Genomic DNA, 26285 nt, shown 5'->3' with positions numbered 1-26285 from the left:
ACATCTGAAAAACAGAGAGGCAAACACTATGCTGCTTGTATAATGCATACTAGTCTTAGTCAATGATGCTCTTGTGCATCCAGGTATATTTATTGTTTTAAGCATGTCTGCCCTGCTGGAATGTGCAAATGTGTGAGGTGTTTACAAAAGTGGACTGGTCCATTAAAGTGGAGGGGGTTTCATATCAGTTTAGGCAACATGTTCTTGGTACATGTACATAATTGCACTTTAAGCAAAGCGGTTTACTCGAGGTAAACGTTAATTCTAAATAAGATCATCTAAATATAGTCAAAGCGATCAAAAATGGGGCAGTGTGCAAACACTGAATCGTGGTCTCGTCCACCATTCTCTGCGGTCTGCAGTGGATATGGCGTCACTGAAAAGTGTAGGAGTCGAGAAACTTCACCCATGTAAATAACGTCAAGAAGAAAGCTGTGTGATAAGCTGCGGTTAGCAATTCGTACAGCAGTACATAGATATATTAACCAGCTCACTAACTATGCCCCGGAAAAAGCCATTTAGCAACAAGCAGAAGAAGAAACAACTACAAGTCAAACGGGATAGAAAGAGAGGTAACTACATTTGCCGTTAGCATCATGCTAGCTTTAGCAGAGAGCTAACGGTTCTCGCTCCACAGCAAAATGTAGTTCAGTCTGTGTGTCTGTGATGGGTTCAGTACGATTTACAAGTCGAGCATCAGACCACTCATTTAGCCTGTAAAATAAACCCCATGTGTTCTGTTAGCTATCATTAATGACAAGCGATGTGACATAACTTGCCCTTCGGATTTGAGTGTAACGTCACGGTAAACAGCACAACAGCGTAGCACATGCTTTCGCTTTTGTTAAAGAAGCGTCAACAATTGCATAATCATTTGTTTTTTGTTTTTAGTCCTTAACTGTACAAGTTGGAGTCCCACATTAGAAGAGTCCATTGGGTGAGGTGCTGTCACTAAGAGAGCATTTGTCATCACATGTTGGCTCAAAGGTTTTCAAGCACAGGACATCGTTTTATTCCCAAAACACGTGTTTGTGTGACTGTCAACGCTGTCGAATTGCGGAACAATTATATCATACTAGGTCTTTTTTAGTTGAGTTTCACCATGACTTGTAAGAATGTGATTCATTTTCTAATCAAGGCCAGTCTTCTAGTGTTAACACTCAATGCAATTTCAACAGTTTTAGAGATGCAATCACTCAAGATTGATTAATTTCAAATAACTTAAGTATGAAATCATTCCACACTGTGCATAAGTAGGTCAAACAACCTAAATCATCACCTATCTTCATCAGTGCAGGAGGCTATTGTAGAGCCAGTGATCAGGGCAGTAAAATGCCAGAAAAGTTTATTTATTTGTTATTTTCTATGATGAAAACATTTTTGAAGTTCATCACAATGTAAGTTGTCAGCATTTAGCCTTGTGTGGACACCAAATGTCCTCCTGGATTGGGACGTGGCTATTTAGAAGCATGTCGTGATCTGTAACAGACAATTATATGTCAGAAAAGTAGGTCTGTGATCTTTGCTCCCTGACTTCTAGGTGACACGGGTTCAGGGCCGAGCAGCCGCAATGCCAGTGTGGAGCGAGGAGCAGACAGACAGTCGGACACCTCAGACAGTGAGACCACTGATGTTAGGAAAATAAATCAGCAGCCGTCCGGCAGAGAAGGTAGATATGACCCCAACAGGTGAGTTGTTGTTATCATCATCATTACTAATACTCTCTTTGATTCACTTTTATTAAATGATGGTATTATGAAAGATGTAAGATGATATAAATGCACATTGTGCATTAGGTGTCTGTCAGTGGTACCTAAAAGGCATTTCCTGGAGCAGCAGTAGGATGCTTGAATCAATAATAAAGTGGCTATGCTATGATAATTTATTGGAGCAATATGTCAGAGCATAAGAAGAGAAGTTTTTCTTTGTTTTGAAATGGCTTTCTTTCGTGCTCTAGTTTGACTGTACAAAACATCGTACTTTGTTTCGTCAATGTTTTCATCTAACTTTGATGGAGACATTTGTTTCTTCGGTGTGTAATATGAAGACAACAACTCTAGAAAACTTAAATCATTATGTAAATAATTTAGATCATCAATCTGTAAATATAGCAACGCAATGCTACACAAGCCTTATTGACCCCCTTCCTCCTCTCTCCAGGTTCCGACTGCATTTTGAGAGAGAGAGTAAAGAGGACGTGGAAAAGGGGAAGAAGTTGGCCATGGAGAAGGTGCTGCAGCCAATCTCGGAAAAAGAGCTTGAGATCAACATCGATGACATCTACCCCTCAGAGAAAGGTCTGCCTGTTCTTTTTTTTTTTTTTTTTTAATGCTTTCCACATGACGGTCTCAAAATAAGCCGAAACAGATGAGCAGAGTAGGTTAATGGAGTGGGTCACTGTTTGACAAGCTTAATTAAATTATTCACTGCCAGGTCTTGGTTTCCCACATCGGCCGTCCTGGAGTTATGAGATGACACGAGAGAACCTGCTTCGGAAAGAGGAGAAGTCATACAGAGACTACCTGGACGACATGCACGCCAAAAACCCAGCTGGCTCTCTCAGCCACTTTGAGCACAATCTGGAGGTAAAGAGATGCACTCTTTAGAGCCTTTCTTTTAACCAACAGTGCCAGGGCTGGACTAGAAATACATTTTTCTGTTCTTTATTTATTTATTTTCAGTTTGTTTTGAAATGTGGTGCATAATGAATGCTCATTTCAACTCATGTAGCAAGTCAAAATTCACTCTATTTATTGCGTTAAATCACCCAGTAACAAAGGTCAGACCTCACAAATGATCTGGGGAGCCAGGATTAGTCTGTATAGTAACGTTTTCTAGTGTATTCACTTGCTTTTGACCCTCCTTGCCCTCAGCAGTAATTGTTTTCTTCAGCTGGGAGTGGTAGGGTTACCAAGCAGCCATGGATTATTATATGGGGGTTTTAAAAGCTCAGACTGCCAGCACCTCTCCTGTGTAAAATGAATATTTATGAATCCCGTTAAACCCTTTGACAACAGCAAACAGCATGAGGTAATCCTGCTTGTTTATGAGTTGCCTGTAAACCGCTGATTATCCAGCAGACCTGCTTTGTCACTCGTCATAAATACAAAACTGCAGTATATAATTCCAGGACGTACCATGGACTGAATTTCATTGTGGTAAATTGGGATCATGTGGGGATCTGTAAGAATTTTATTACATGCCTGTGTGTTGTCTGGTATTCCCACAGGGTACAAAGTACCGTCGCACCTTACACGCTGTGATATTGCTCAGGTTGTGAAAATGATAACAAAATCAAAGACCCTGCAGATCATTTAATTTCAAAGTGTGGGCTGAGCTCAGGAGGCACATCACGGCAGAAGCAAGGCTTGAGCTGCTGGTGGTATAAGTGACTCCCGGTAATCTAGAGATGATGGCCTTTTAAGTGGAGGATCAAAATGACGCCTGTTTGAGTGGATATCAATTCTACAGTATTAAATTGTTGAATTAAACAGAATGAGGAATATTATCTTAAAGGACCAGTGTGTAGGATTTAAGGGGATTTATTGGATAATTGGAAAATGACAATCATAACTATGTTTTCATTAGCGTAAAGTCACCTGAAACTGTCTGCCATGTTTTACCTCCACATTTCAACAGTGGCCCCATCAAAACAGTGGCTCTAGCAGGAGCCTTTCGCTAAGTTTTTTATGTTGCATGAAGTCCACCGAAGGTTCTCAACACACTTAAAGAGGGAGGGTTTAGTGGAGGAGTTTTCAGATGGTTGCAATCTACAACCTCACCGCTGGATGCTACTAAATCCTACACACTGGTCCTTTTTCAGAGTAGCTTTAAAAATCCTAATCGACCATTCTTTCCCAATAATGTGTCATGCTGAATAAGAACAGGGATTGTGAATTCATAGACTTTACTTTCTTTTGTTAACAATATTCAACCTAGTCTTATTTCCCACTCATTTTTTGTATTATTCTTGTAGACATGGAGGCAGCTTTGGAGAGTGTTGGAGATGTCGGACATCATCCTGCTCATCGTGGACATCAGGCACCCGGTAGGTGATGGATCGGACCACTAGATGGAGACACTGTCAACATCCATCTGAATTTCTGACGTGTTTTTTTTAATTTGTTATGTCTTTGTTTACTAATTTGGTCTAAAATAATTATTCACATTATAGCAACCCTTATTTTAATACTGACAGGACACATGTAAGGTGCTGTATGTTGGAAAGTGTCAAGACAAAATACAACTAATATTGACAAGATGGAGAGCTTTTTTGTTATTACTGAACATAGTACATTACATTACATTACAGTCATTTAGCAGACACTTTTATCCAAAGCCACTTACAATAAGTGCATTCAACATTGGTAATCAAAAGAACTACTAGTCACCAGAAGTCATAAGCACATTTCCTTTTCCAAACAAGCATTTAAGAGCATAAACCAGAGCATAACTCAGAGCCAAAGTACAGTGCAGAAACAAGAAAAACAGTTAGTGCTATAAGTAATACGAATACAATAAGTGCAACAAGCTAGTATGAAAACAATAAGCGCTAAGTGGAAGGCTCAGGGTAGCACTTCCTGAAGAGGTGGGTTTTCAGCCTGCGCCGAAAGATGGGCAGCGACTCCGCTGTCCTGACGTCAGTGGGAAGTTCATTCCACCACTGTGGGGCCAGGACAGAAAACAGCCGTGACCGGGTCGATCGGCCGCCAGGACCTCTGAGCGACGGGGCAACCGATCGCCCCGAGGCAGCAGAGCGAAGTGGTCGGGCGGGGGTGTAAGGCTTGACCATGGCCTGGAGATAGGAAGGAGCTGTTCCTTTCACTGCCCTGTAGGCTAGCACCAGAGTCTTAAACTGGATGCGAGCTCTTACAGGTAGCCAGTGTAGAGAACGGAGAAAGGAAGTTGTGTGGGAGAACTTGGGGCGATTGAACACCAGGCGAGCTGCGGCTTTCTGGACAAGCTCCAGAGGTCTGATGGCCGACGCCGGGGCCCCGGCGAGTAGAGAGTTGCAGTAGTCCAGGCAGGAGATGACAAGAGCCTGGATGAGAACCTGCGCCGTCTCGTCAGTGAGGAAGGGACGCATCCTCCTGATGTTGTAGAGCAGGAATCTGAAAAAAATTAATTTAGCAGATGCTTTACAATTCAGAATCTATCTAGACACCGTAGATGCAGCTACGGGAGAAACAGTACATTTACTATTACATAGTAAATTAGGAAGCAAATAAAGGAGAAGATTATCCCATCTGATTTTTGTACTTCAAACACATACTGAAATATTACTAGGTCCAAGCATTTAGATGTTATTAGATTTGATTCCAAGTTCAAATTAAACTCAGTTATTTGTTTTTAAGCTATCAGGCATCAGCTCCTGAGATAATTATTCCAACTTTCAAGCCAGATATAGTTTATTTGAAGTGGATTCACTTTCTCTATTAAGAGTTTCCAGTATTAATATGAAGTTAAAAACAGCACAACTCGTCTTGTTCCTATTAATAAGTATTTAGGGGTTTATTTGTTGAATATGCCATAATTACTATTTTATTAAAGGGTTCATCTTAATTTAATCCACCCAGGTGCTGCAGTTCCCTCCAACCCTATACCACTACATCACAGGAGATCTCCAGAAGCAGGTGATCCTGGTGTTGAACAAAACCGACCTGTGTCCTCCTCCGCTGGTGATCGCCTGGAAACACTACCTGACCTCCCAGTTCCCCCACCTGCATATAGTATGCTTCACCTCCCACCCTGGACAGCCCTACAGCACAGGTGAGGAGAGGGAGAGTAGGGGGAGGGTAGGAAGTGGTGGGATGGGAAGAGGGCTGAGTCACACACAGAAAATGTGTCATCAGACAGACACTGAAATTGAGATAAACCTGCTACTCAAGTGAATTTATTGGAGTGCAATATCGCCAAAATAACTCGGCTGGCTCTCGTTGCGATTAGAATAACCACCTGCCTGTCTGCTGGCTTGTAGTGCTCCAGAAGAAGAGGATGAGGAAGAAGGCTGACTGGAGTCACGCTGGAGGTCCTTTAGATATCCTGAAGGCCTGTCAGGAGATCACAGCAGGGAGAGGTGGGTGTCTGTCTTACTCATATTACTCAGATGCCTGAGTTATTATGGCAGTTGTCCACTCTGTGAATTTGCATTTTCACATTTGTGTTGATCTTGTAAGTGTTGCCTCTTGTTTTTGAAGTTGACCTATCCAGCTGGGAGCAGAAAATTAAGAGAGATGCTGTTGCTGAGCGACTGGATGCGGAGCGGCCCGATGAAGGAGTCGAGTCGGTGCTGATGGAGCATCAGAGTGACAGGGCTATGGACATGGGCAGCCCCTCCCAGGAGCTGTACAAAGATGGGGTTCTCACACTGGGCTGCATAGGTATACATCTGATTGAACCCTGTAGCCAGATTCATAGAAAGTTTCTTTAAATTATTCCGAAGAAAAAAGCTAACAAACGTCTCAATTGTGATATTTTTTCAAGATCTTACCTTTTTTTTTTTTTTTCTTTACAAAGATAATTGCATCAATTCATAAAGCGCCTTTCTCTCTAAGCCCCTGGACAGCTTCAGGCTTGCATCAGTAAACCACATCTGCACATAGAGACATTGTTTGTAGATCTTAAAGACTGAACCTTAACCCATCCATTTTTCTTTTCCTGCAGGCTTTCCAAATGTTGGTAAGTCTTCTGTTCTAAACAGCCTGGTGGCGAGGAAGGTAGTGAGCGTGTCCCGAACCCCAGGCCACACCAAATACTTCCAGACCTACTACCTCACCCCGACAGTCAAACTCTGTGACTGCCCTGGACTGGTGTTTCCCTCCCTCGTGAATAAACAGTTGCAGGTACAATCTCACTTTTGTGTACTAGAGAGCAGATTAAACTTTGAGTTTACTTGCCTGTTTAGGCTCAATAGAAACGTACTTGTGTTAATTAAAGAGTGCACTCGCACACCTCTGGGAAGATGGACTATTGATTTTATACATTTCATCTTGTTATCATTCAAATGCTCAGTTTTTTTAAAACTATGTCTATGCCATTTTCTTAGATTCTGGCAGGCATCTACCCAGTGTCTCAGCTGCAGGAGCCCTACAGCTCAGTTGGTTATTTGTGCACTAGGACCCCTTTCCTCTCTGTGCTGAAACTCAAACATCCCAGGTTAATGGACATCAAACCCCATCAAAGAAACGAGGAGTCTGGAGAGCTCGGCTGGACTGCCTGGGATGTGTGTGATGGTAAGTTTATTCTGGGTGACACCCGCTGTCTAATGTGTAGCTTTAAGAATCATACAGTATGTGCACAGTTATTCAGCTACTTCACTACTACCTCAGTACACTGAGAGGCAACTAGACAATTTCCCTAAATGACCCTCAAGTCATGGCCCATTATTGATAAAATATCAAAATCTTGAGCATTCGCAAGTAAAAAGCCAATCCCCACTTTGAGCAAGGGATGCGTGAGCTTTGTTGGCATTAGGAAAAAAGAAAATCAGACTTAAAAATTTTAATTATGGCCAATACCATGATGTGTTATACTGTCACTAACACCTGTCATGTCTCTCTCTTCCATCTGTCTTTGCGTTCTTTAGCATGGGCGGAGAGGAGAGGCTATAAGACAGCAAAAGCAGCTCGCAACGATGTTTACCGTGCAGCTAACAGTCTCCTGCGGTTGGCAATCGATGGCAGATTGTGCCTCTGCCTAAGACCACCTGGTTACAGCTGCTTGAGGGGTAAAAGAGGCTCTTCCAGGACTCATCATTTCTGCTTCAAGTGTATTTGAAAGGTTAAAATGGCGGGTGGGTGGAATTCATTTATTTATTTTTTATTTTTTTTATGGTCTACAGAGCACTGGGAAAATCACCCAGACTTGCCAGAGATCATGGCTCTGCAAGGGAGGGCGCCAGAGGAGGACGGAGCAGAAGACATGGGGGACGATGATGATGATGATGATGATGACGGAGAGTCCAGCACCGAGCCAGAGGAAGAGAGAGACCGGGACGCAGACGATGATGAGGACGGAGATGATGAAGACGAGAGCTTAGGACATCCAAGACAGAAGGAAGATAAGCCGTCTGGTTTCACTGTCAACATGTACAATGTCCTTCGTGAAAATGAGTGCGAGTGATAACAGAGGGAGAGATGAGCAGGAAGACATAAGTTGTTCCTCTTCCCTGACTTCTCCCCGTTTACCCCAGTGCATTTTTCATTCCTTTTTTTCCCCCCTAAATCCCCAAAAAAAAATCCCACTCCTCATGTCATTACCGTCTCTGTACATTAACATGATCTATTCTAATTATTCACCCTGTTTCCCTCTCCCTATAATATTCAGAGCATATTCATGTTTCCATGCTGTGCCTCTGCTCTGCTTGTTCATCCATGAAGCTTGTTCTTTAGTGTTTCTTCTAGGAATGGGTTTGGTTTGGTTTGGTTTCTTATTTTTTTGCATGTATTTCTCAGAAGCAAGTGAACAAAGTAACTTCCCTCAGTCTGGAATAATCAACCGACTGGTTTTCAATCTCTTTATTTACAAGTGGCTTTACAGCTGAGATGCCAAAGTTCAAGAAAGGATGATGGAAGAAATCGGATGCACTGTCGATATGATGTCATTCACTGGATCAGCCGTTTGGCTGTCAGAGCAGCTGGAGATTTAGGACCATGACTCTAAATCTTCTTTATTGACCATAGTTTGTCACAACTTTGGTTAAAGGGTGTGAAGATGGGATATGAGAGATTTTAGGCCATGAAAGTGGAACGAATAAATCCAACATTCTACACACACAGCCTTGCAGTTACCAGTATTACGGCTCTCTTAGAGGTTAATTTATCTGAACTGGGTTTTGATTTAGATAATACTGTATCCGAGAGTGATATTCTATTTGGTGTGGTTCTACACAGTCAGCTGGACATTTCAAAACATGTTGGGTGTGGGGGGGTGGGGGGGGGGGGGTTGTTGAATCCTGTGTTGCTGGACGAGGCTGTTTCAGGAACTTAACTCGTAGTGTTTTAACTACTACAGATATTATCCTGAGATGCTCATGGAGATGTACAGTATTTAATACAGGATTTTAGGTACACTCATTCAGCAATATCTGTTGGTGGCAGTACAGTGGGTTTGATCAAACCGAGACTGCTTAACAATCACTGACAGGAATAGTTGGACATTTTGGGAAATCCCATTCTTCCCGAGAGTTGGATGACAAGATGGACGCCACTCTTGTATCTGTCCGGTAAATATGAAGTTATCGACAAAAGCTTAGCTCAGCACAAAGACTGGAAACAGGAAGAAACGGCTAGCTCATCGATGTCCAAAGGTAGAAAAACCCGTCTACCAAGATCACTAATTACCATATTATTATCTTATTTGTTCAAGCTGTACAAACAAGTGTAAAAATTACACACCATTTTAAGACTCCAGAAGGCCCTGGCCAAGAAATAGTCCAGTACATACCCCTGGAAAACCTCAGTGTGATTTTATATAAATCAAAAAAACAAGATATAACGTGTTAATTAGTGAGTAAAATGTGCTTATATATTTACCATGCAGATATGAGTATGGATCTTTTCACCCAACTGCTTGAAAATGAACCACACAGAAAGGGAGATAAATCATCTTTGCTTCCATCTGCCCATCTTTACAAATGTCTTTACGCACTCCATCTGTGTCGTCGGTAACTATACCCTTTGAGACGGGGCTCAAATTCAAGGTCTGATCTTTTAATGCTGTCGAGACACATGCTGCAGACGGTTCTCTGTGTTCGTCAATGCCATGTTTTCATCTGATTTTCCGTTGTGAACTAGATGTATTTGACAGTTTTGCTGTTTGACCGGTCTCTCGCTCTCTGTGTGACGGCCCTGCTGCAATCCTGAGTGCTGTATTATGGTGTGCTGTATGGTGAGCCTCATTCATATATTCACTGAGGGAACTCTACAGCACAGTGCTGTGTTACTGTGTAATACATCACACTGCGGTCCCTTGCAGTCATCTCTTTCATTGGTACAGTGTAAAGCAGACACTCAACACTACCACGCTATTAGGAGCACAACAGACTTTTAGTTGTGTTGATGGGAAATGTTTTTTGTTGGAAATATTAAAACTGACGGCGTCTGAAGTGTGAAGGCTTGAGGTGTTTTCAGGCTATTTGCTGCATTCCTCATTTCATTCCTAGTACACCTAATGATGACTTGACTGCTTTCTGCAATAAAAGAAAATAATTCATCTAAACCATAGTTGTCTGTGACTGTTTTGTATTTTGTTTAAAGATTTCTTGAAGGCTTGTAACCTGTTTCAGATTATGCAAGTTGATTATTTAATATATTGTCAGGGAAAGTTCTTTCAACGTCTTATTGTTTTACTAAACAAAGACAGACACTATGCCAACTCAAATGTGCATAATTAAAGTGAGAACAGATGATGCGTACATTTTTCTCTTAAATGTTGTGACAAAAGTTTAGAGATATGTGATCAAAGTGGACAGCTTGGACGTGTTTGGATAAGCTTTGTCAGACTAATTACACTGCCTGAATGCTAAACAGAAAGTTTTACATTTATTCTGATGGAAATGTCGGTGCTTTATAGTAAAAGTCGTGTTGTAATTAGTTAGGGGACTTAATTTTAGCAAAGACAGATAATTACTGCGATGAGATTTGCTGATACTGCTGCGCCACACTCGGATCTAATTAAAGTCCTTCCAAACTACTTAATTGGTCAATTTCCAGATGGGTGATATTTTAAGCAGATAGCTTGCATAAGTGAAATGAACCGAACCTCGAATAATCTATCAAACAATCTAATCAATTAACAAGCTTGAGCTTTCATGCTATAATCGTATATAAATGTTTAAGTACATGTAAAACTAATGTGCTAAATGTTTGTGCATATGGAGGCACTGTCTTATGGCCAGGCGCTCCCCTGCCTTTAGCCCAATGCATCCTGGAATAGACTCCAACCTAACCTGTGTAGAAAATGGATCGATGCATTGTCCAATAAGCATATATGCTTCTGCAAAAACGGTGTACTTCATTTAGAAGAGAACTATTCAAAAGCATCACATATTGTGTTATAAGCACTGCTTGAAACACAGAGCATGTGATCATATTTGTTTATCAAAGCCAATTCCAATTTTCCTTTTCATTCCACTGTTTGTCTTACATGACTACATTTAATGAAACAGGATGTGTATCGGAAGAAGAGCATTGTTCACTGCGCCACTGCTTTTCTTAACTGCAAAGCATATGGCTTAAATTATCACCTCTCCCAGCTTCTAATAAAGTTATTCCCATAGTCATGTGTCAAAAATGCCCTTGAGATTTATTACTCATTTGAGTACTGTCTGTCATTGTCATTATGGGATGTCTACTGACAGTGTTTGTCCAATTATTCACACTCTTGACGCCTATCCAATCCTCTTGTCAGAGTAAATCTGGCTGCAGCTATTATCTCATTATGTTTATCGCAACCCATTGGGCACCATTCATGAGCGAGCTGAGACGGTTTGATGATAATCACCACTGAGGACTGCCACAACTATTATTTACGGCATGGAAGTGGGTGGAGATCCCCCTCATCCCACATAATTTGGATTCAGTGCCAACTTGTGTGGTACTCTACAGATGCTTTTTGCTGACTAGATAAACTCAGAGGAGGGAAGAGAGGAATCATCTGGAATTGTTTTCGATTCACAGCCGGAGCCATGAGCTGCTTAATTTCCCCAGCTAGAGCTCTAACTATGTTGTGGCCCTCAAACCTGCATGGCAGTAATTACAGCCAGACAAAGACCTCAGATTTACTGGAGCATGACACCATCAATTTCAGAACTGTTAATTAAATTCTGCTGTGTTGAATGTCTTAACTGCCATGCGTCGGTCACGCCAAAAATGCCCATGTGGTTTGAATATCATCTTTTATTCCTTCTTGGAACGCTTTCTCATGACGCAGTCAGGCTGTTGTTGGGACTCTTGTCCTCCATCCCTTCACCCCCTCTTTTATTTGCCCCATTCCTGCTCCCTATGTGACCCCCTAGCCAACATGTGGGTGAGACTGGGGGGGTAATGAATTAGTTTCATATGAGAGCATGAGCATAAGCAGAGCAGGAAAATGTATTAGTTCTGGTTTTATACGGTCCCCTGGGCACTGCAGACACACACACATGCAGGTGAGAGTGAGAGAATGTGTGGGAATTTGCAAAAAGCAATCATCATGAGGGATATAGCCACAAGTGTATAAGTGTTTCCTTTAAAAACAAAAGCTAAGATCAAATGTCCCAGCTGAACTTATAGGGACAACCAAAGTGCAGTATGTCTCACTTTAGTAAATTATAGTTCTAAATGTCAGCTAGCAGGTACACCTCCGTGGTCACTAGAGGGCTATCAAAACCAGCTTTATTATGAGTCTCTGCTACAGTCAGTTAATAGTCAGGTGCCACAAGATGATTGTACACAGGCTTCTCATTTGTGGTGTTAATAGTGTGAATGTGCAGTATGTTTTACAACCACAATCACAAGCTATCATGAGGGTCAGCAGTGGAAGGGAAAGTTATCATCTAAAGTAAAAGCGCCCATTTGGCAGTAAAATATCCCCTGTGACTGATATATTATATGACATTATTGGATTGTTAACATTAATGGAACAATGCATAAGCACTATTTTACTGTTACAGCTGGTTGATGTGGAGCTCATTCCAGTGGTTCCCAAACGGAGGGTTAAGACCTTCCAAAGGTTCACAAGATAAACCTAACGGGGGTCATGAGATGATTAATGAAAATGGCAATTTTAGTTTTATTATATTGAATAATTTGATCTGAGAAGTTTAGAGGTGACGGTTTATTCTAGAATCGTATCTTAAAAGATTCACATGTTTTTTTGTCTGACAATAAAACAAACCTGTAACTCCAGCTGATACATATAGTGGAGTAAAAAGTACAATATTTCCTCCTGAAATGTAGTGGAGCAGAAGTATTACAAAAATATAATCAGAAATACCTTAAAATTAAGAAGAGTGCTCGAGTAAAGTTACTCAGTTTCCACCGCTGATTGATGTCTGTTGCGTTCACAGATCACAGATCAGCTTTCAAACCCGCAGGGTTGTTGTTGACGCTATAAGTGTTCCTGGAGTTTGGACCCTGAGAAGTATGTGAAGTTGCGCTAGAAATCCTTATTCTGCTATATTCACAGAGTCACACACTTTCCACCCACACACACACACACACACACACACACACACACATTCACTGATTTACAACTTGGGCAGTTGTCCCTCCAGTCAGCGTCCCGGTACTCCAGCAGCACTGTGGGGGGCGACGAGGCTTCAGCCTTCTCTTCTCATGTTGAGTTTTCTCTGCAATCAATCTGCAGTGGTGGAAAGTAACTAAGTAAATTTACTCACATACTATACGTAGGTACAATTCTGAGGTACTAGCACTTTAGTTGAGTCTTTCCATTTTATGTCCTTACATTTGACAGAAATATATTTTCTTTTTGATCAATGTTGTGTGTTTACAAAACTTTATAGTTACTGATTACTTTTCAGAATAAGATTTCACAAAAGCTTATAAAATATAACTTTTGTTAACTTTTTGGCATGTGACCTCTTACTAAAGGGATCCCTTATCACAATGGCAGTTCCACAAAAGAGAGAGAAATAAAGATTTCTCATCTATACTAAATCTTTACAATAAATAACTGTTCAAGACCCAAAGAGGTAATATTCTCCATCATTTCACAAAATAAAAAACATTAGGGCAAAGTTTTTAAAAAAAATCTGAGGAAAAACTTTCTTTCCAACTCCATCAATCATCTCACGGTCCTGTATTTTTATCTTGTGACCCTTTGGAGGGGCTCGACCCCCAGGTTGGAAACAACTACAGTATATATAGTTAGTCGCTAGCTACACCTCGATCAACTACAACAGTAAATACTTCTTACACACTGTTCCATCAGTTATCAATATATAATACTGTGCGATATCTATATTCTTTGCAATATAAACATTTCATATTCCTATTTCATATGTGCAATAATGAATATGAAGTCAACCATTCATACTGTCTACAATTATGTTTTATATTAATTTTTTTACAGTTTATCTTATCTTATCTTATAATAATCTAATAATGTCATAGATAATGATAAATCACTAACAGGGTTAGTCTGGCTTCTGTACTCATATTTGAGTATTTTGTACTTGTAATGGAGTATATTTAGAATGTTTTATTGGTACTTTTACTGAAGTGAAAATTATTTGAGTGGTACTTCAAACACTGAATATCATTTTGAAAATATTCTGAAAACTGTGAGGATTTAAATGAGGTTTTTGTTGGCAAAATTCTGGTTACATCTATAGGCACGATCCTGCGTTTCAGGTGCCTTCAGTTCAAATCTTTCTTTGTCAGGCCAGATGTATAGAAAGTAGAAATGTATACTGGGTGGTATAAACAGAAGAACTCGCCCAGGTGAACACCACACCTATATTTTGTGATAATGGCTCTTTAAACGGAGCACAAAAAACACCAACAAAAAGCAGCTGGTCATCGCTTGGCAAACCGTCCCAGCAGCATGTCATCATGAGGTAAACAATATTTGCCACAGCAGGTATTCAACACAATGTGTACAGAGCAGCTTTCCCATATTCCTCCTGCAGAGGGTCACAATATGGCAGCTGGGTTTGTTTGCTCAGTGGACTTGTATTTGAGTGTAGAAAGGGCCAGCTCTCTGTTTGACATAGAGCTGGCCGAAACAAAAAGCACTGCCAATGCAAACTGAGAGGAATTCAGTGTTTGATAATTCTGCTATACTGTAATTGGTGGTTTTGTGTATTTTAATTGTTACAATGATTGTGTTGTATGTGTATTTTTCTGCATGGTAGAGCATAAATGAGACCTCTTTGGTCACTGGCTTGTGTGTTTGTCTGTGACCCTGTTTGTGAGTCGGAGCCCATGTGTCAATAGGTATTTTTAGCACCACCTCTCACTGGATTGCAATGGCACTCATTCGCACCCCTTTGAGTCCCCCCCCCCCCCCCCCCCCCCCCCCCCCCGCCCCACCTCCACAACCACCCTCCCCATCCACCCGCTGCGTCCTCAGCGCCTTCCAATCCGCCACAACATTCACTCTCACTGGAAGGGACCCAGCAACAGTCTGCCTAGAAGTTTTTTTTTGTTTTAATCGAGAGACGGAAAGCAGCTCAGACTTGAGTTACCAGGGCGATAAAGCCCACAGGCAAGGCGTTCCAAATTGCTGCAGTATATTAAGATGAGTTTTGTTTCTCCCGTGGGCCTCGTCCAATTTGAATATTAATTAAAATAATTAAAGGGTAGCTATAATAATATGTCTTTACACACACACACACACACACACACACACACACACACACACACACACACACACACACACACACACACAGACCTTGGGAACATGACATGGCTGCTCAGCAAACTACTGTTTGACCTGTGGAAAGGCTAAACATGTAATTGGTAAAGACAGCAGGGTGGAGGGCCAGATAAAGAAGATCAGAGCACATCCGATGGTGGTTATAGTGAGTAATTCCCAAAGCTCTATTGTTAGCAACACAGAGAGATTGGAAAAGAAAGGGAGGCCATTCATTCAACGGCTGGCTCAGACAGGTGAGGAGAGGAGAGGAGGGAAGGGGTGAGGAAAAGAGAAGAAAAATCCTAGAGGGTTACTGTTTGAACAGAGGGCGACAGTTGTAGTTGAGCCTCCCAAATGCCATAGCACAGGCTGTAGTCCTCCACACTGTCAGATGTGTGTGTTCGTGTGTACAGAGGGGATTTCTTTTGTGGGGGGGGGGGGAACCTGACACCCAAAAAGAGTTGGCATCCCCCCTTCTCTTCCCCTCCACGTCCAGCCATGAGGAAGAGGAGACACAAGTGTGCTGCTACAGCTGAGAGGGTCTCCAGGGACTCCTGATTGTGTGAGGGGTCATCTAGAACTCCCTCCCCCACACCAACAGTCCCACCTCCCCTCAGCCTCCCTCCCACCTCACCCCCTCTCTCCCCACATTCCCCTGACAACACTGAGCTCATCACACTTCCTGCTGCATGACACTCCACTCCTGCATGACACCACTCCAGGCCGGATCGGATTTAACCACGAGATACTTGATTATCTGCATGTTGTCAGCCAGTAAATTATTATTTCATTAAGAGTAAAAGTAATTCCTGTGTGTAAACAATGTCAGACAAAAAAAAATGCTTCCCCTAACAACATCGTTAAAAACAAAAAATAAGAGAGAGTTTTGCTGGAAGAGAGACCTTTTTGAGTTTAACAGTCTGAATCATCGCTTTAGATAAAGACCATGGAATACCAGGATGCCAATGTTGGTCTGTGCTTTGGTTCGGACTGAAATAACAACTTTTGGATGGATTGCCAAACAATTCTTTCTCAAACAATGCATCCTTATAACTTCAGGGATCCCCAGACTTTTAGCTCAAAGCGTTGCTGTGCCTATAAGAAATGCCTCAGAGAGCTACTAGCATGGCTGTACAGACTCTTGGTCTTGTTGAGAAAATATATCAATGATCTTAAATCCAAAAATGGAAAAACAACATGGAACAAACAGAGAGGACATAATAGGAAACGTCAGAGAGCTCTGTGGAAAGTGAGAGGAGCTGACCCGAGCGTTTTTCCACACCGACCAACCTAAAAAGAGACCTCACGGACTGTGACGCCAACCCTGACCCCCACCTAGGAACCTCCCCCTGAGGCAGACATTGACCCTGTGACCCCTTACACCTCCACCGCTCCCAGATCCTCTCCAGGGGCCAATCAGATAAAAGCTGCCCCTCAGCCTGTGACACAGATACTGTGAGAGCGCAGACCAGTCACAGTAAACAGACATTAGGGGGAAACACAGGGGTGCATGTAGAGTTGTACATTTAAACAGACACACACATGAACTCTATCACACATGCATGTATGTTTAAGTCAAACCTGGACCTGAAGTCACAGTTGTATGCAGTATTTTGTGGTAAAAAGAGCTGTTGGGCTCTTTGGAGGTTTTGTGGACCATTACAAATTGGAGACATTTATTGGTTTGGGATTTTCCATTGAAAAAGACACTGGTGGAGAAGTTTCAGAGGGTAGTATGATTGGTATGTAGTTTTATGCCGGTTCCCAACATACTGCCAGCTTCGCATTCTGCAACTGATCAGTGTTGTCTGAACCTTGCAGCGCTGCACAGCTGTCAGACCATGACAGGGGGTGGACAGGCTGTGTGTGTGTGTGTGTGTGTTGTAAGATGCCTTTGAGTTGAACGCTTCCATTTCTAATTCAGATGTTGGTGTTTTTGCCCATAGTGATGTAAGTAAGGTGATAAATTCAGAGTGTGTTTTCCAAATGACAGGCGATAGATCATCTGTCAACCCTTCCGAATAAAATGTTTGGAGGAAAATGGTAATTTCTACAGAAAGCAATAACCTTTTTCTGAAAAGTAAAGATTTTCTTTTAACTTTTAACACACTTTTCTGTCTGTTGAAAACCTCCTTTCTTCTACTTGACAGACTATTGATGTTCTGGGCAACTCATTTATTTTACCTTCTCTTTATCTTTAGCACCGAGTGCTTTCTTGTCCTTGCTGACTCATAAGTGCAATACAACTTGAACTTCTCTCTTTCTCCTTTTGTCTCTCTCTCTCTCTCTCTCTCTCTCTCTCTCTCTCTCTCTCTCTCAGGGTGAATTCCTCGCAGGATCAGACCTGCTTTTAATGCTTCACTGGTTTTCACTCAAAGTGAGAATGAGTAGAGAGGGAGGAGGGGAAAAAAAAGGTTTAGTGAACAACAAACTACTCTAAGGAAGAACTGAGTATATTTTGTTAAAAATGAAGAAAAGGAGTATGAAAAAAGATCAGTGCGAAGTGAAAGTGAGATACACAAAGAATAGGAGCTCGGAGGTGCAGGGTAGAGAGGAAATCATAGAGAAAAAGGTCATAATTTCTGCCGGGGGATTTGCAGTTTCCCGGACAACGAACAAAGCACAGCCAGTTGGACGATGTGCACAACAGAAAAGGCTGAATAATGAAGGGAAAGGCTCTGTAGAAAGAGAGAAGAGAGAGAGAGAGAGAGAGAGAGAGAGAGAGAGAGAGAGAGAGAGAGAGAGAGAGAGAGAGAGAGAGAGAACGAACAAGAGCTGAGAACAAGAGCTGAGAATGACTGCACTCATCAGCAGGATAATGTCTTGGAATCAGTGAGTGTCATGGAAAATAACTCAAATATCCCCAATGATTTCTTTATCATCCGTTTAATTACATTTTAAGTGCATCCCCCTTTTTATTTGCTTAGCATTTACAAGGTTAGGAAAAAAAAACGATGGCGTATGAAACATACTCCAGAGAAACAGAAAACATTAATAAATCATGATCACATCGCGGCTAAACTGAGAAAAAAAACTGTGCTCGCAAGATTAGTTTTTATGTATAAGACTGAATGAGGGAGGCTCAATGTTGAAGACAGAGAGAGAGAGAGAGAAAGAGAGAGAGAGAGAGAGAGAGAGAGAGAGAGAGAGAGAGAGAGAGAGAGAGAGAGTGTTATGGTTTAGCTCCGAATTGAAAAGTGGTAAGAGAATGTTAAAGTGGTGAGAGAATGTTAATGATATGCAGAGAAAATAAGGCCAGGCCAGATGAAAGTCCAGCTAAAGTCTTTATAAACTCAAAGACTCTTGGAGAGGGAGGGAGAAGGGGTGAGAATGGAGAAGTGGAGGAGGTGGGTTTGAATAAGATTTGTCCTAATGGAGCAGAAACAAAAAGAAAAGAGTTAAGAATAAGAGCAGAAATGAATCAAATATATAAAAAATGTACTGACAAACAGAAGATATGTTGTATTTGTGTGCATGCAAATGCAGCTGATGCATATTTTGTATTATATTGTTCTATATCTGATTATGTTTTATTGGATTTTTAGATTTAGATTTTTTCCATTTTCATCATAATAATGAATATACGATAAAAAAAAACACATGAAAAAAGCATTAACACACTCACTTGTGTTAATTCTGGAGACAAAAAAGTCTCTAATTTCAAATACATCAGGAGTGGAAGATGTGTAGCAACACCATACTTTAAAAATCCCTAGCAAAACATATACTTAAATTATCAAAAGTACAAGTACTCATCATGCAGATGGCGTCTGTTTAGTATGTAAAATATAAATGTGATATTTATTTATAAATAAACTATCAGTAACTATAGCTGATAAATAAATGTATTGGAGTGAAAAGTAAATGTCTCTCATTAATGTACAGTACTTTAGTAAATGTACATTGGCTACTTTAATGCATGACATGAATCTATCACTTTGCACACACACACAGTACATTTATATACACACACAAAAGTAAACATTAGGCAGCGGAAAAAAGTATCCGTGTTCCTTGTGCTTCCAAGGTGGAGCTCAGATTGTGTTAAGTGACCTTTATTGTCCCTCGCTGCTGATTGAGCGCCAGCTAAAGTTTCCCTCCTCTCAGTCAGACAAGTACCAACACATACTGTAACTTCTACACAGAGTTTTTTTGACTTTCTTTGTGAGTCTGACTGGTTAAACTTTTGATGTAATTCAGCATAAACTCACATGTGGCTCTTTTAAAACATTTATTCCCATCTCACTCTTGCTTTGCCTCGGGGTCCCATATCAACAACTCTCCTGGTTCCCGCTCCATTGCTGTGTTTTACTGCAAACCCTTCAATCTGAGTCATTATAGCCCAGGGGCAGTAATGGTATACAGTTACACCAGCAATACTCTGTAATAAAGTTTCCTTTAGAGGTAAATACCAAGGCAGAGGGGTTGTGGGTCCACATTTAACGGCCCAGGCCAGATGCCAAGAGCCAGAACAGATAATTCAAGTGAGTTTACAAGTTTATATTATCGAATAATCCGTTTGAAAACAGCAGAGCAACATCGTCTTACATGGTTAAAAAGGTGAAAGCACTGTATCACATGTCATATTCCCCAAAATCTCAGTGTTGCTGCAACAAAGAAACTCCCTTCGCCCCCAAAAGGCTCCTCGTTGAATTTCATTCTCTAGTGTTGTTAAAGTCACAGCTCCCGCCCACAGGAAGATCTGATTGGACGGCGCGCCTGCTGGAATATTCAATCAGACACCTTGCCACGAGACGTGATTGGACACAGCCGGTGCAGTTATGTAAATGAGCACCTGGTGGCGCCTGCCTGCCTCAGCTGCGGAGCCCGGACTGAGGCTGGAGCTGACGGGTCTCAGATTCAGAGAGGGGCCGAGGCGAAGGGACCCTGGAGGCTGACTCGCTTGAGAAAAAAAACAAAAAAACATTCTCCCTCATTGTCGAAGAGTTTTAAAACAATATATCCTAAACGAGTGTCCAGTGACGGTCAGGCTGCGGGTTTACCATCAGCCGGTGCGCGCAGCAGTTTTCGGATAATTTCTTGTTTTCCGAGTTTTGCCAGAGGTCGTTCACTGCGCGCAACAACTGCCCCGGAGCTGCGTTTGGATTATTCAGCGGGCTTGCGTGTTGTTGCGGGCAAAACACAGCTTCACTTCGTCAAACACAGACTTCGTCTAAAAGTTTGGACCGCTGTCAACGCGCACCTCTCCGTGTTCTTTTAGGTAAGTACCGAGAAACTCCTTCAAACCCTTGGCGCGTTTCTTCTCCGCGCACTTTACTCCATTAAGGCTATAATAATATTGCAGGGGGATATTTACAGCTGTCTGTCTGTGTGTATGTCTGTGTGTCTGACTGTGTGTCTGTCTGTGGCGTGGCGTCTACAAGTCTCGGTGTGAGGCGGGCACGCCAGCCCTGGACGCTGGCCACGGACTGCTGGGAAAGCGCATATGCGGTGTAACGTTGCGCACATTTGTGCGGCAGATACATTGTGGCATTTGCCTACTGCGTGGCTGAAATAATCCGCCAGTGTGTACCATGGTCTACACTCACTTTAAACTGTGGAACATCTTGCTATATGTGGGTCCTTAGCAGCAGAGAAAACCTTTATTCAGAGTCCTGACTTGTGCTGAGACTTTTGTTTTCACACATTTATCTTCAAAATAGACTTTTAAAAAAAATGTATTTTCATGTCCAGTCTTGACCCAGTCTGATGGCCACAGACTCCCAACCTGAGATAAGGGTGAGGTTCAGGTGTCACCAGTCATGCCTTTCTTTGCAGACTGCTTCACATTGCACCTTTTTTTTAATTTTTTTTATTCAAACGCACGAAAACCTCACAAGTCACACAGAAGTATTTCTTCTTGGCATGCAGAGCTTTTAAAACTGCAGCTGCAGCCTTGATGAATGGGGTCAGTTGAAGTGTTTAACATTAAGAAGTCCATGCATCCAGGTGGTGGTCATCACCACACCCACCATTAACCCCCGTGACCTCACAGCACCACAGGTGACCTCCAATAAGGCCTCCGCTCTGGTTTCGTTCACCTCTGGTCTTTAAGTGTGGTGGTTCTTCCTTTAGGGAGCTAATCAGTCATCAGAAGCAAAACCCGGAATTATGGCCAGGCGGCCTGATGCCGGAGAGCAGAAACATGTGTTGATACAGAAACCATATTCAAACTCTGGGGAGGAGCTGCCAGAGGGTTAGGACTTTGAACTGAATACACATATTGTGTTTTTTTTTTTTTTTTGAGCCAGAAGAAAAGAGCGGTGAGAGTGAATTAAACATGTGGCTCAATAAATGATTCTCATCTTCTCTGTGAAAGACATGGTGCAGGGAACGAGAAAAAGAGAGAAACTGCATATTTTCAGCTTCCTGCCTCACTCTGTTTGAAGGAGAGAGAGAGAGGTGACAATGTGGGTGAGATTGCTTGTGTTACTGTTGCCAGCTTGTTTGTGTATTTGTGCATGCCTTAGGAGGAGTTAACAATGGGCTTTAGTGGGTGTGCAGTGCAGCGGGCAGTCACCTTTTCCCACCACATGAACACTGTAGATGTGGGTAGCTTGTTGTTCGGGGGACTGAGCAGTCCAGAGGAGGTGTAGCATTGTGCTGGGAGGAGGATGTGGGGGTGCCTTTGCTATTTGCCGATAGATAGAGAGGCAATAAAAGGCAATTTTGTCTCTCCACACCCCTCCCTCTCTGCCTCGTAGCAGAGGCAGGGGCATAAAGTGAGGAGGAGCCCTCAGTGTGGATACACAGTCCCTCACAGCTAACTGCCGGATCCCTGTCTAATGGGCATCTGGCTGCTAAGTCTCCCACAGCATCCCACGAGAGCCGTTGGCCCAGCAGAGGAGACGCAGAATATATCAAATAGCTGGATAGACCAGTTATGTGAGTATAATTGCGCACGCCCACACTTGGGGGGGGGGGGGGGGGGAGGGGAACAGTTCTCTTTTTTTTTTATTGATTTGTGTGTGTCTTGGCAGGCGTCGGAGAAAAAGACATTAATTGCATAATGTGATTTGTGGAGAGGTATGTACAGCGCAAAGTCATTTGTCTGATAGTGTCTGGGAAATGGCTGTTTGTTATTTGTTTTGTTGGGTCCTTAGACTCAGCAACAAAAGTCTTGGAAAGATGTTTTTTTTGTTTATGGACAAGAAATAATTAACGAGTTTTCTTTGCCGTTTTGCATTATTACTGTTTGTTTGTTGCTAACAAAACCCCCACACCAGATGCGTGCCTGTGTGCGCACACAGACACAAGAAGCATTTGGTCTCCACAATGAGAAGCGACCTCTGGTTTGTGTAGTCTGGTCGATCATTGACCTCAGTCTGTTGTCCTCCTATCTGCGTCATTGTTTTGGCGGCAGCCATGCTTTGTGACTTTGTCTTTGTGTTTTCTGCTTGTTGACCTTTCTCAAAAGACTTTTTAGCAGGTGGATAGGAACCCTAAACCCAAAGACGGATCCTGCACAATAACTGAAGTGCATGTTTGGCACAGTTGCCTGATCTTTATGGCGATGCGGCCGATGTGGCTAGTTAACCAAATAAAAGAGCACAATGATGATAATGGTGCTTTCCATCCATAAGAACGGCCTTTTATGTGACTTCTCCCACGACAATTATGTATTGGGCAGCAACTCAGCTAAAGTCTGTGCTTGCTCGTAATTGGCTCCCGACAGACCGATCGAGGCCATTGGAAGAATTAATTTAGGTATAAAGACCCGACACAGTTACTACTCCCCCCTCTCTCTAAAGTTCCCAGCAAATGGGAAATGAAACCAATTGATGGCAGGACTCAACTGTCCACCCTGTTGTCCCTAAACCAATTTCCCCGCAAGTCTAGACAGCTGTACTTTTCAATTGCATTTGTCGTATGTGTGGTCACATGCAGAGCGAGCTCGACGAGACTGTCTGAGAAACAAACTCGCACAGTAATGGGCGGTGACACTTCAAAGCGAGACCCGGGGTGTTCCTGGGCTTTAGTTGTCTCAAATCTCTATTAGATGTCCTCCATCACTGAAGTCCTACCTTCTTTCAGATCAGACCTCCATCCCTCCCTGACATCCAGCACACTTTTTGATCCCCTAATTGATCACTCTGACAATCTGTCTCTTTCTCTCTCTACATGTAACATGGAGCACATATGGTCCCTCTTCATATCTCCTCGTTCCCTTTGAAGCAGCACTAGATGTTTCATTTATCTTCCTCCCCCTCCTTCCCCTGCTCATCCATCTCGCCCTCAGCCTCCTATCGTCCCTGTGGGTCTCCTCATTTATCTGTTTGCGCTTCCTGTCGAGGGTGCCCTGCTTAGATAACAATGTTGCTGCTTGGATGTAAGCAAACGTGGGGTTATATTTTGGCTGCTGGAGTCTTCAAAGAGTCTGTCACACTATCTTATCGAGGAATCTCAGGACATTGGCTTGATGCCTCATATTAGCTCAGGAACCTGCAGAAATGCCTCTGCATATATGCCCCAAGTGGCCTAAGCGGAGGTGCTAATATATATGAATGATATAATTCATTAAGATGAAGAGTACAGAAATGTAGAAGTTGGCAAGAAACAGCTCTCTTATGTGTCATTTCTCAACTCTATTACATGTTTTATATGACTCATAAATAATTAAGTCCTCTCACTGAAGGAGTTCTCATTACACTCCTGTAGCACTGTCTGACTTTGGACATTTTAAAACAAAAGGATCAAAGTTGAACCATTAGATATCGTGTTTTTCTTGATGTGGGTGCGTTTACTGTGTTATGTTGATAGCAGCTGATGTAGCCTCGAGCGTTGATGAGGAGCGAGCTACCGAGGTCTGATAATTCTCCCTCTGAAGCCTCAAACGGCTTCAAAAAACGTTTCCCACATATGCAGCAGGTCTCCCTGTACCTGTAAACACACTTTGATTTGGGAAAATTGATGAAATCCCCCTTTTAAATCCTATGATGTTGAGTTAATGATCTCATAGGTGAAGGGTGCTAATGCTGAACCCTGTGAGCTGGAACCAATCGTGAATCCCGTGGAGTTCTTTCACACGTCTCCCCAACAACTGGCAGTTGAAGTTATCGCCTCCGGAAAAACCAGACGAACCTTATGAAAGATGGAAACTCTGTCAAACTTAAAAGCCGGTGTGCATGCTCTGTTCTCTCCCTCCGACTCTTTCTTATCATTTTTTTATTTTTTTCCTCGTCTCCATTCAATTCCTCACACTCTGGTGCTGTTTTCGTCTTGAAGTGCGAGCACAGCGTGCCTCTCGTGGCTCAATATATAACTAATAATTACTAATGGCTCCTGGCCAAGTAGGTGCTTTTGAAACCTTGTTGGAACATGGACGAAAATATTGTATTCAACATCAAAGGTGAACTTCTCTTTATATGTGCCTTCTCTTCGTATGATGCATTTGAAAGTGGCTGAGTGGGGCGGACCTGTCTGTCTCTCTCCCTCTCAGGGTTTTGGAAAGGCATATTAGCATCAGGAAACTGTTGTGTGATGTGCAATTTAGTCCTTTTTAGGAGGCTTTCTGCTGAAAGGGAGGAGGAGGAGGACTGCAAGTGTGATAGAGGTATCTGCCTGTGCCCGAGAGGCTTTTAAGTGTGTGTGTGTGTGTGTGTGTGTGTGTGTGTGTGTGTGTGTGTGTGTGTGCGCGTGTGCGTGTGTGTGGATAGAGTTTCAGCAAAGCCCAGACTTTATATTAATCAGGTCACAACTTTTTGGAAATGCGCTTTTATGTGGTGTACGTCTTTGTTTTCCCACTGCAGTAGCTAGACATTAAACTGCTCAAAGAAGTCTTAAAATTGTTTCTCTCTCTGCTCAGCGGTGATTCATTACAACGGAGAAGAAGAAGACATATGTGAGAGGGCTGGTTTGGGCATGGCTGTTTTTCTCACTTTGACTCTAAATGCTGAGTCTCACTGAAGTCATTCCTGTTTAACCTGGTGTCTCTGGTTTCTCTTTCTGCTCTGTTCCACTCCAGGCCGTCCTTGCTTCTCACCCTCCCTCCCTTTCAATAGCTGCTCGCTGGGTTGATAATTCTCACCCTCCTGCGGGCCAAGACTTGCCTTTGTCCCACGCTCGCTCTGTCGTTCTGAGTCCTTTCGTTCGGTTTCTGGAGGGGATTCTTCACCACCGCGGCATTCTTCTGTCATCCTGTATCTGGTTCAGAGGCTGTTTTCTCTCTGCCCATTGTGAGAGTCGCACTGTGCTGTCACATGCCTCCATCTTTTCTCCTTTCACCCCATCCTCCCCTCTGCTTCTCACTTGTTCTCTGACAGGTGGCAGTGAGACTTTGCAAATTGAATTCAGGCAATTGGGCTGCGGCTTGCCGTCACACTGCAGCCCTCGGACGGCCTCAGTGTCACACTAGAAGCGTACACGTACTCTCTGCTGTCATATTAACATGCTAATGCAGCCACATATCTGCTAGATTCTCATTAGAATTTTTACACACACGCTTCAGCTCTGGTCAAACTCAGAGCTAGTTTTCCCCTCTGTAGTTTTCATGCAGCAGTGTGAAACTTCTAACTTTGTAGTGTAGCAGGTGATGAAGGTCTTTCATTAACTCACTTTCACTAGAAAGTGAAATGCCACTCCTTTCATTCCAGATGCATTATACAGAGACAAAATGAGCTCAGAAGAGTTAAACTGCATGCACTGACTTGTATGAAGCTTCAAGTGCTGAGAACCAAAACCTTTTTCCAGTTGCTGTCAGTCAAAAAACCAGTTTCCCAAAAGAACTTGTAATACACTCTCTTTTTCTGTTTTTCCTTTATGTGCACAGAGAGGACTCCACTCATTGACTCAGATGATGCAGCTAATGAACTGCCCACTTACTGTAGATCCCACTGATTGCCAGAGGTGCTGACAATGCTTTCGCTTGCTGTTAGTTTTATTTTTTGGTCTTGTGCTCACTGTTGTTTGTCACATTTCAGCTGTCA

At 42.5% G+C, this 26285-nt stretch overlaps 2 protein-coding genes across 5 annotated transcripts in view; both read left to right on the top strand.

Annotated features, from left to right (window-relative positions):
- The first annotated feature begins 377 nt into the window (after positions 1 to 377).
- gnl1 (guanine nucleotide binding protein-like 1) lies at positions 378 to 8919 on the top strand. The gene is made up of 12 exons (XM_068735903.1): positions 378 to 572; positions 1541 to 1688; positions 2161 to 2297; positions 2434 to 2585; positions 3977 to 4048; positions 5577 to 5769; positions 5978 to 6076; positions 6198 to 6380; positions 6664 to 6842; positions 7046 to 7232; positions 7586 to 7726; positions 7841 to 8919. Exons 1-12 carry the CDS (start codon positions 500 to 502, stop codon positions 8119 to 8121), a joined length of 1845 nt encoding a protein of 614 aa, XP_068592004.1. The 5' UTR covers positions 378 to 499; the 3' UTR covers positions 8122 to 8919.
- An 11290-nt stretch (positions 8920 to 20209) lies between these two features.
- Positions 20210 to 26285, top strand: part of ddr1 (discoidin domain receptor tyrosine kinase 1) — a 36627-nt gene continuing 30551 nt past the window's right edge. For all 4 annotated transcript variants that reach the window (XM_068736500.1, XM_068736501.1, XM_068736499.1 and 1 more), the window contains exon 1: positions 20210 to 20581. The gene's annotated coding sequence lies outside the window, so the exon portion shown is untranslated. The remainder of the gene's footprint in view (positions 20582 to 26285) is intronic.

This window comes from Cebidichthys violaceus, unplaced genomic scaffold (genome assembly GCF_023349555.1).
Source record: "Cebidichthys violaceus isolate CVI_PGR_0920_01 unplaced genomic scaffold, fCebVio1.0.p SCAF_7, whole genome shotgun sequence".
Lineage (NCBI taxonomy): Eukaryota > Metazoa > Chordata > Actinopteri > Perciformes > Stichaeidae > Cebidichthys > Cebidichthys violaceus.
Note: the sequence above shows the minus strand (reverse complement) of the source record. Positions and strands in the feature narration are given on the sequence as shown.